Below are 11,212 nucleotides of genomic sequence, written 5' to 3'. Positions count from 1 at the left end.
AACTGACTGACTCAATGTGCTACCTGTAATTATATTTTAAAATTTAATCAGGGCGGTTCCAGGAACTCAAGGGGATAAAGTCAAAATTAACTATTCAAGTTAGGTTTGCATAAATTGTCTAGAATGAATAGACTTCATCAAAACTTGTCAAAATGCAGAATTTGTCAGTGGAAACCAGAATATCAGAAATTTAAATCATCCATTTGAAATATACTCAAGACTGAAGGTGAATAGTTCGTGGTGAAGTTAACATTTCTAAAATAAATTTGGGGTTGAAGAAAAAGTTACCAGTCTTATTTCTTCCATGCTTTTTGTTTTATTATCTTTTGCTTTTTAAGGTAATCAAGGATCACAAATATTATCTTGCTCTGTGGCTGTTGATATATGTTGAGAAATTCTGAAAAAGGTGTGTAATAGAAGGAACCATTTATCTCTCTGATATTCCTCAGTAGTATTTTTGTAAACAGAAACCAAAGCTACTTAAAAATATCAAGAATTATGATACATCGAACATTAGAGATTTTCAAAATGTTTCTAATATATCATCTCAGACCTTCTAAAATTCTTATAAATAGATGTAAGATAGGAATCATCACCATTATTCCAGTGGGAAAATGGAATTTCAAAGAGATAAAAAAACAGCACCCAGATAAACTACAAATTATTTCAACTAATCATGAATCATGCCTTTAAATTCCTATTACTTAAAGTAAATTATTAAATGAACACAACCCCATATGTCTGTGTATAACTCATTTCTTTTTCTTGATTCTGCAGAATGATCAGGAACAAAGCACTTGATGAAGTGCAACGTGTATCTTTTAAGAGTCAGACACATGAAGTTTGAAGTAGTGAATGTAAAAGCAATATTTGTTTTTCACTGAACTATTTCAACCCATTTGCTCTTGCACATGGGGTAGAACTTGATACAATTTTGGCAAAATGAATTTAAGCCAAAAATATATACATTTGATATATTGTTTCCCATATATGTAATTAAACTAGGGAGACTTACCTCAAGGGTTCCCAATTATAGAAAGTGGGAAAGAATTATCTTTATGATTCCCTGAGGTGAGGTAATAAATTGAAAATTACTTGGTTAACACAATTACAAAATTGTTGGTCCAGAGACCAGGAGAATTATTGATTTTTCTTTCAAGTTTCTTTCTCAGAAATAAAAAACTTTTCTCATTTGTGGGAAGGTTTAATATTTGAACTGCTAAAAGATTTACTATTTGAACTGCTAGAAATCTGTGCCTTCTAGCTTTGTACAAAATGAGGATGCACCTTGAGACATGTCCTTGCAAGGGGCTCTGTATAGTTCTCTGATGTGAAGGAAGCCACTTCTTTTGACATCTTACCTTAGCAATGTACCCCAAAGCCTCTTGGTGTTGGGCTCCCATCATTTGGGTTGTAGTCCTCTTGGGAAGGTACCAGCAATTTAGTCAATTTTGGCTTTTTTCTCTGGTGTCTTCTGGAAAATCTAAACATCTTGCTACCCCAGTTGGTGCTATTTCTCTTTGTTTTCTAATTTCTGTTTTTCTACCAAGAGCAGATTAGCAAGTCTATTGCTTTAGTAGATGTCTAACCAATGAGATGCTTGTATCTTTTTCTTGAAGGCTTTTCTTGTCAATACAATTAATTTGATCGGATTTTCTAAGTTGGCTTGTGGGAGGGGAAGAGGCACATCATTTGCCCCAGGGACTCCCTTCATGTTCCTCTACTATAAGTAAGTGTGTGCATGTGTGTGTGTGTGTGTGCCCACACGGGCACACATGTACAATGCATGGGGTTAGAGAGAAGGAAGGGAGATGGATGCTTGGAAGAGCATAACCAGTTCTGCTGCATCTCATTTAAACCACTGGTTATATTTAGATGTTGGAGGTTCCTTGATGCTCTTTGTCTTCAGCTTTGGACCTTTGGTAGCAATTTTGAGAACACAGGGATAGGATAGTTTACCACCCTGATATACTGAACATGAGAGATGAGGGAAAAGTTGAAGATGATTCCCCATCTCTGACCTAGAAAATGAAGGGATGGTGAGATAGGGAAAAGTCAAGAAAGGACTAGATAGGGTGGAGAGGAGGCCCTGACTTCAAATTTTTGTTTTTTGAAATGTGAGGTACTTTTTGAACATCCAACTGGAATTACCAGGTAGGTAGTTGGACATGTGACTTGGTGCTCTGAGAAATACGAGCTGGAAGTAGAAATTTGGGTGTTGTTAGTATATACATAATAATTGAAGGCATTGGGCAGCCCGGGTGGCTCAGCGGTTTAGCGCTGCCTTCAGCCCCGGGCGTGATCCTGGAGACCCGGGATCGAGTCCCATTTCGGGCTCCCTGCATGGAGCCTGCTTCTCCCTCTGCCTGTGTCTCTGCCTCTCTCTCTCTCTCTCTCTCTCTCTCTCTCTCTCTGTCTCTGATGAATAAATAAATAAAATCTTTAAAAAATAATGGAAGGCATCAATATGCATGTAACCAACTAGAGAGGATATAACATGAGAACAGTAGGTCTGGAACTGATCTTTGAATAATTCCAACAGTTAAAAGTTGAATAGAGGAGGATAAGTTGGCAAAAGAGACTGAGGAAGAATAGTAGAAGAAAAACAGCATGTATGGCAGAACAGAACCCAAGAGATGAGGAGAGTCATCAACGTGTTAGATGCTGCTGAGAAATCACGTAAAGTGAAGACTAAGTGTCCATTGGGTTTAACAACCTAGAGACCATTGGTGACTTAGTGACAGTTATTTCAGGGGAGTGGAAATGGAAGTTAGATTGAAGTGGGTCTAAAAAGCAGTGTGTAGTGAGAAAAGGAAGACAGAGTAGATAAATTCTTTCCCAGTTTATTTGTGAAGGGGAAGACAGTGACAGGGTGGTGGCTGGGGAAGGAGGCAGGGTTGAAGGAGAATGTTTCAGAGGTGAAGCGACTGAGTGTGTTTGAAAGCTGATGCAAAGGATCCGGTACAGAGGGCACTAGGAATTGAATACTTGAGAGAAGGCACTTGGGGTGGGATCCAGAGCACAGGAAGAGAACCAAACTTAGATAGGAAAAAGGAAAGTGAGAAAGGGTTGGTGCAATTTTACACAGATGTGTAGGTTTCAGTTTGGGAAATTGAGAGAGTTTCTGACCTGTTGAGGTAGTAGACATGAGGTCATAGGGTGAGATTTTAGGTAGCTGAAAACAAAGACTATTCATTATTATTGCTTTATCATCATTGGTAGAAACCCTTAGATCCCAAATTTCATTTGACTTAAGGCATTTTCCGAGGTAACCTGTCTCTCTCACCCTCCAAGACATCCTCACATATTATTCCAAACATACTGAAATAGTACAGTTACTTTTCCATAGCCAGGAATATCATTTCACTCATTAATATGCATCCCAACAAAACTAAACCCTTAGAAACTACGGAGGAGGAAAATATATTTCAGTGACTTTAGGAGCCTTAAGCCTTAATTATCATTAAGATCACTCAGCTTTGACCCTGGATCTTAAACCCAGTCCTTATTTTCATGACCACAAAAAAAGTCAATTTGTAATAAAAACTACAGTAATAAGTTTGGATTTTCAAGCATCTTCCCATATAAATTAAGTAGCCATTTGGAAACTCCTAAACAAACATATAACATATCTCATTATATAACGTTTACTGAGTGACCAACATGCTTAGAAATCCTAAATCAGTTTTATCTAGCATCAGTTTCAATTGGACTTACAGACTTGGGTGAGTAGGCAAATTATTTAAATTCCCTTTAATGAAAGTCAGTTTTGGAGTAAATGAGTGGAGACTCTCTGATACATGACTGATTAGTAAACCTTGTAGCTCTGATCCTAGGAAATTAGACTGACTGAAAATGTAAATACTGACTCATGAACCAGTTGGATTCATTAATTAGTTCTAGTTCCCTGTATTAAGTGGGGCAAAAAATTGTTTTTCAGAAAGTTCAAGGCTTCTTCCTGCCTTCCCTCTAAACTAAAAGGCAGCCCCCCTTCCTTTTTTGGTCACTTAAATTAAGTAACCCCTTTGGACTCATATATGATTATTTTCTAATTACCAAGCTCTTATGTGAGAAAGCATATTCATGGATCCTTGAGTGGATTTGGATTTGTGTTTATTCTCTTTGCCCCCATTTATTTATCAATTCCTTAAGGGTCATTCTCAATTACAGTGGTTTAGAATTATGCCTTATTTCCTGATGATTAATTCATCAAGAATCCCACCATAATGAAAACAGTCATGTTTACATGCATTTTACTATTATACTTCTCACTGACTATATTATTTTAATGACCAAAAATTGTGGTAATGTGGTAGGAAGTACATTTTATTGTAATAATAATGGTAGTTAACATTTATTTAGCCCTGTTCACATGCCAAGCAATGTTCTGAGTGCTTTACATCTATGACTCATTTGATTCTCTCAACAATTCCATGTGTTGGGTACTACTGTGAGCCTCATTTTTATAGATTTGGTATTTGAGGCACAGAGAAGTTAAATATCTTGCCCAGAATCATTGGACCAGAACCAGGATCCACATGCAGGCAATCTGGCTCCTGTACCCATATTCTTAAGAGCTATATAATAAAATGATCCAATATATGAAACTGAGTGTTTCGCTAATAATTAAAAAGATGATAATATTTTGAAGTTTATACGTTACAGACCCAGATCTGAAATAAAGATAAATAAAAATTTGCAGAAGTAATATTAGCAAATAAAGAAGGCAGAGAGTGATGCACTACGTTTGCAAGTGGACATGGGGATTAAGGAAGAATAAATATTTGGAGATTCCAATGAAAACCATATGTCCTACCTAGACTACTTTTCTCTCCCTACTGATGGTCTGCATACTCATAGTAGACAATTACTGCTTTAGTTGATATGCTGCATGATCCCCTATTAACACCTTCTGTATATGATTCCAAGCAGAGTGAGTCCTTGGTGAATATTGATGTCTGACTGGAAAATTCACTAGTTCATTCAACAACCATCTATTCAGAACCTAACCCCCAAAAGCTCACGGATCTGTAGGGGAGATAAACATATACGTGAATAATTACAACACAGGAGAATAAATTAAAAAATAGAGGCATGTGCAAGATGTATAGTAGGGGTGCCAAAATGAGAAGGAGAAGCAGTGGGAGAAAAGGATGACAGGAATAAGAAGGCATCACAGAGACATTCCTAAGGAAGAAGTGTTTGAATATGATGAGTGAATTCTCCAAGCAGACAAGCAATAGCGAAGGTCATTCATAGCAGAGGATGTGACACATGTAGAGACTCAGAGAGATGAAATAGGATACTGTGTTCAAGGAGTGTAAGTCCCATAGTACTATGGGGACATAAGGTTCAGGGAAGGTAGGGAATGAAAGATGAGGGTGGAGGAAGTGGAAAGGACTAGAAGAACAGGAAGGAATTTGGAACTTTACTGGAAAGAACTGAGAGTTGATAAATAGTTGTAAACAGGAAAGTGAAACGATATATTTAACACTCAGTCAAATTGAGCTCCAACTTCTTCCAACTGACTATCACACATGAATAATGTATTAAGCAGTAATCAAGCATATGAGATTTTTGTATATCTAAAGTGGCCATCTGTAGTGGGCATATACTCTTTATGCCTGCCCAGGCTCCATTCTTTCCTTCTTTCATTTTTTGTAATAACACCTTATCTTTTCTTTGGGGGTGGTTACCCTTCCCTCAATGCCTACAATCTCTTACAATGATCAAACAAGTTATCATACCTTCTTTCTCTGAAAGTTGAACGAAGGATCAGAGCAAGCTTCCTTCATTTTATCCAGGAGCATAAATTTTATGACGAGTGACTCAAGGATGGGAAAAGACTATAGCTGATTCACTTGATGTCAGTACCCTGAAGGAAGCCCATACTTCCTGTTATCCAGGCCTCTAAATTTACCTCGGTCTTCCTCTTGCTGAAACTAGGTGCTCCCAGATTGCTTTTGATTCTTGGAACTTCCCCATAACCTTCCAATAAATTCCATTTCTGCTTGATGGTAATACATTCTTTTTTTGCCTAAACCTGGTGTAGTTTGCTTCCAAGAGAAGAATGCTGGTTTATACCCCCACAAGTGGATGATCTGCTTCCATTTAGCTACTGAAAATATCTAGAAATTTTGTACTAAGTTTGTTGTACTCCTACTAGCCTAGATACAGAAGGTAGCCCTTTACTTTGCTTGCAAGAAGTAGACCTAGGTTTACTTTGCTCTCAGAACTTGCAGACCTCCTCCTCCTTCATTGTCTTTTCCTCTCAATCACCAGTGAAGAACAAGGGCATCTCTACTTGTGACAATCTTCTTTCCTTTTGTTTCTAGCCAAGACACTTGTTCAATGTTTAACACAGAGATTTTCATCTCCTTCATAAAACCACTATGTTCGCCCAAGGTCCTGGAAGAGTAATGAAAGATTTGTAGGTCTCCTAGTTTCCACTTTGCTCCAAAGCTACTCAGAGGCAATAAACATAATTTTCTATGTCCTTGAACTGGGGAAAGGGTTGGAGGTAGAAAAAGAATGAAAAAACACAAAAGAAGAGAAGAAAAGAAATCCATACTTCAAAACATTTTCATAATAAAAATAATGGTACCTTTCAAGACATCTTTATTATCATTCTTTATTTTTTTTTGGTATATTTTGCTTTACTTAATATGTTATTCATGAGTAGAGAGTGTACATTTATTACTAGGTGTATGAAGTTGTTTTCTTGGGTCTATAGTGGCTCTTTTTTAGTCAGTATAATGCCAGCAATGATTATGCCTGTGTCCAAAGATGAACAATCTTTATGTATTTTCCAAATCATCTGAAAGAGCGCTTGGAAACCACTCTTCCTGTCAGAGGGTTTGAGGCATGGCCTATCCATCTCAAACATTGGCTTTCAGGTCACTGGCAAGGTGTTGTCTTAGTCTTCTTTTTCATGCACACCTTCTGACATCCATCATTCAAACCTTCCTATTTGCATTTATGTGGATAAAGTCCAGATGGGGGGGATATATGGAGGTACAATAAATGACTGTCTTTTATCATGTGCCAGGACTGGAATTTACAATGGTAGACCTTCTTTCCTAAGTGTCCATCTTTGCCACATTCTGCAATAATTCTCAGCAGCTTATACAAATCTTTTCATAGAACCAGTACACAAGGGAGAAAAACAGTTCCTCCTCTAATCTTGATCTCATTCTTACTCTCATTCTTTCTTTTCATGTCATTCTTTTCTTTGACACAGAAACTTGAAGCCTTGCCAAACATAGAGGTGGGAGGGAAAGAGGCAAAGGGGAGGAGAAAGACACCAAAAGGGGAGGAAGCTAGAGAGAAGGAAGAACCAATACTCTTAAAATATTTTGTAAGTATTCAAAAGCAAAATATTAGAATTAATCAACAAAAATAAATAAAGTATCACTTATGCCTCCTCTCCTCATTTTGCATCTGCATCTCCACCACCATCCATCATCTAGTCACTTTGGAAGGAAAGGGTGAGAGGAGGCTTCATCCAATAAAGGCATTTCTTTTTTTTTTTTTTTTTGAGATTTGTTTTAATAATCACCTCAGCTTTGATGTCTACATTTCCAAATTGGTTGTCATTCCTTGATGCTGGAGGTGATTTCCCTCATAATCTTTTATCCTTATAACTTTACTCCCCAGAGGCAAAGGACATGCTTTGTGCCTGACTGCATTATGAAACACCTGGGTTTGTCTGACTCATCCCTCCATAGGCTGCACCACCCAGGGCACTATGAAAATGAAGTTGCCCCTGACTGGAGGTCAGCAGTACTCTGCTGGGTTCAGATGAACCTAAACCAACATGGAACCCCAAAGACCAGTTTGTAGAGGGTCATCTGTGAATCTCCTTGAAGTAAGTCTTCAGCCAGATTATTACTTATTTTAGTGTTGGTTTGAGATGCTACTTCATTGAATTTCTAAAAATTTGATGCTTGGGGATAGAGGAATAGACAAAATAGGTGAAGGGGATTAAAGGTACAATCTTCTAGTTATAAAATAATTAAGACATGAGGATGTAATGTACAGCATAGAGAATAAAGTCAATGGTATGCAACAACTTTGATATATAGATTTATTGTGGTCATTTCACTATGTATATGAATATCAAATCACTATGTTGCATACTTGAAACTAATATAATATGATATATCAACTATTCTTCAATAAAAAAAAATGAGGTTCAACATAGAGGCATAAGGCCTCCAAATGTAGGACTTCACAGAATGAGGCTGGTATTAGTAGGCTCTCCCTTCTTTTCTCTTTGTAAGAGCTTATTTCTCCTTTGTTGATATTTTAACTCAGGGCCTTGGGAAAAACAGTTCCTAAAAATTACCTCCATTTTATTTTGTAACAGTTTAGTCAATAAGAAAAAGGAAAGTTGAGGGGAATGGAGATGAGATTTAAGGATTGATTAAAATGATATATACATTTTAGGCTTTATGTGGCTCACTGCTCTGCTCATTTTTATACTATAATCCATTTGATTCCCACAGGTTATCCCAAATATTCTTAATCACTTATTCATTCAACAAATATCTATGAAATCAGGCACTTTGCAGATTAAGAGGGAGAGATTTCAACCAGAATGTAAGCTCCATGAGCATAGGACTTTTGTCTGTTTCCTTCACTGCACTCCCTAGTACTCGGAGAACAGTGCCTGGCATGTAGGAGGCACTTAATAAATATTTGTTGGGAATGAATATTAGCGTGTGTGTGGTTTTTTTTTTTAAAGAAATTCATTTTGAAGTAAGACTTGTACTAAACATGTTTGGCCTAGAATTGTGAATAGCAGAAGGCTCATCATTCAGAAAAGGACCCCAAAGAAAACTTGAAGCATCCAAGAGTCAGAGAAGGCATGCTCCTTGATGTTCAGAGAGGCCAGCTATTTTATGTTCCAGATTGGTTTTGCCTCAAAGGAGGCATGTGGTGAATTTCATCTTTTCATTTTCAGTCTTGTTAGGAAGGTAAAAAGACTGGTCTATAAAAACAATGATTTTGTTTTATTTGTTAGTTTGGTTCTGTATTCATTTAGTGCTTATCTCTCAGGAACTCCAAGATAATCCCCAGATGGTTGTATTAAACCTGGCAATTCAGCACAGAGGTGTAAGCAGAGCCAGCCCTTGGGATGGGCAGTGAGTACTTTCTGCCCATAGCTCCCCAGGCAGTGACAAGCTGACTCTCACTTCAGTTTCTGCGTTTAAATTTTGTATTTGCTATTCCCCTATTTCTTTATCCTTTTAGGCCAGTGGCAAAGAAAGGGAGAATTGAAGATGGGGTTCTGGGATGTGGGTTGGAGGACTTGGCTGGCACCCTCTCTGTCACTCACTTTCTTACCGTCTACCTTATTCAGGACATTCTTTTTCCTCTTTGCTCCTCCAGCAGCAAAGTCAATGTAGGGAGAAAATGTAGACTTGGTCAAGGGCATTCCCTAGGTAGGAGGATACTATTACCTCCTTTTTGTAGTCTCGGGAATTGAGACTTCAGAGTGACTTTTCCAGGTTACACTGTGTTTGCAGTGGCAAGACCAGAAGTTCTTTCTGAGGCTTGAGCCATTATACTGCTCTATAAAAAAGCACACAACACAGTCTAATACTTTTATGTTGCAGTTGAAATGTTATGGGATTTCATTTTATAAGAACCTTAAGTCCAACACATAAATCCCTCTCTGGTCGCGAGGCTCTGTATTTTGGCTTTTTTTTTTCCTTGCTACTCACTCTGAGTTCATCCAAGGCAAATAAGTCTAAATCAGCCAGTTGGTTAGAAAAGACACTGTGGGGTAGTGGGAAAAGCCTAAGACTGGGAATCAGAATCTTGGTCTGGATGGGACTTCATCGCTAATCAGCTGTATCCAGACTCTGTACTTCATTTTCTTGGTTTCTAAACTAAGGGAATTGCATGAAATGAACTGTAGCAGCACATTCAGCTCTAATGTTCTGTTTGGGCTCCAGACCTTTAGTCCCTTCTTTCTACCTTCTTGAAAAATGGAATATAAAGTGTGGGAAAGAACCCTACCAGCAGTTCTGTTAATGTTAGTTAGTCTGAGCTAAACTGAATCTAAACAACTTCCTCAGTTCACAGAGGAAGGAGCTAAATGAGAACCGAAAAGTCATGTTACTTGCCTACATTGGTCATACAACTAATTAGTAGCCGAAACCTGATATTTTTATCAACCAAAAATTTTTTTCTCAGAAAATTTCTTCTCATTACCTTTTTGTGGTGGTGGTGATAACGTGTATAGAAGAAACAGAAGTTTTCACAAAAAAAGATGGAACTCCTATTTCTGCTAAGATAGCATTGTCTATTAGGATGTTCCTTATAGGTCTCATTGCCAAAATATTGGTGACTATTGGGACACCTGGGTAGCTCACTTGGTTAAGTGTCTGACTCTTGGTTTCAGCTCAGGTCATGATCTCGGGTTGTGAGATCACGCCTGGTGCCAGGGTCCGTGCTCAGAGTCTGCTTGGGACTCTCTCGCCTTCTCCCTCAGCCCCTCCTCCCATTGACAAGCTCGCTCTCTCTCCCTCTCTCTTTCACAAATAAATAAATCTTTAAAAAAATATTGGTGACTGTTGTGCAGAGGTTTTGTTGGTTGCTTAAAGGTTAAACACAGACCACTAACTCCTGAAGGAATAGACCACCTTCTTCTCTAAGAAGTTAACACCTTAAAAATTTTTTCCTTCTTACTTGACTTTTAAAATCATTTTCTTTATTCAGATAGTAAAAAAGATAAGAAGAACCTGTCTGGAAAAGCAAGAATCAGGAGTTCCAGTCCAGCCTCTGCATGAGTTTTAGGAAATCTGATGGATGAGTAGTGTGAGCTAGTGTGAAAATGACAACCCTGTCCCACACATGGTGGGGTTCTCCTTGACTTCTCTACCTCTTTGATCAGTGTCACTTTTTTTCCAAGTTACTCACACTTCAAACCTTAGTCATCTCTAACCCCTCCCCTTTCTTTGATAATGTTGCAACAGTCACTAAACCCTATGAATTCCTTCTTGGCAGTATGTCTTCTATCAGTTTTCCTTCTTCATTCCTATTAGTTTTCACATATGTCACATAAAGTCATACTTTTAAAAGATTTATTTATTTTAAAAAGAGAGAGAAAGAGCACACATACAAACAGGAAGGGCAGAGAGAGAGAGAGAAAATCTCAAGCAGAATCGGTGCTGAGCATGGAACCCAATGTGAGGCTTGATCT

The 11,212-nt window shown here is 37.9% G+C and overlaps 1 protein-coding gene across 1 annotated transcript in view; it reads left to right on the top strand.

Moving 5' to 3' along the window:
• The first annotated feature begins 7,782 nt into the window (after positions 1–7,782).
• LOC140637544 (uricase) overlaps positions 7,783–11,212 on the top strand; it is a 76,950-nt gene continuing 73,520 nt past the window's right edge. Inside the window, exon 1 of the mRNA XM_072833946.1 lies at positions 7,783–7,867. Coding sequence (XP_072690047.1) covers positions 7,817–7,867 — 51 coding nt within the window. The 5' untranslated portion in view covers positions 7,783–7,816. The remainder of the gene's footprint in view (positions 7,868–11,212) is intronic.

The sequence above is a fragment of the Canis lupus genome, chromosome 8 (genome assembly GCF_048164855.1).
Source record: "Canis lupus baileyi chromosome 8, mCanLup2.hap1, whole genome shotgun sequence".
Lineage (NCBI taxonomy): Eukaryota > Metazoa > Chordata > Mammalia > Carnivora > Canidae > Canis > Canis lupus.
This window is presented reverse-complemented; position numbering and strand designations above follow the sequence as displayed.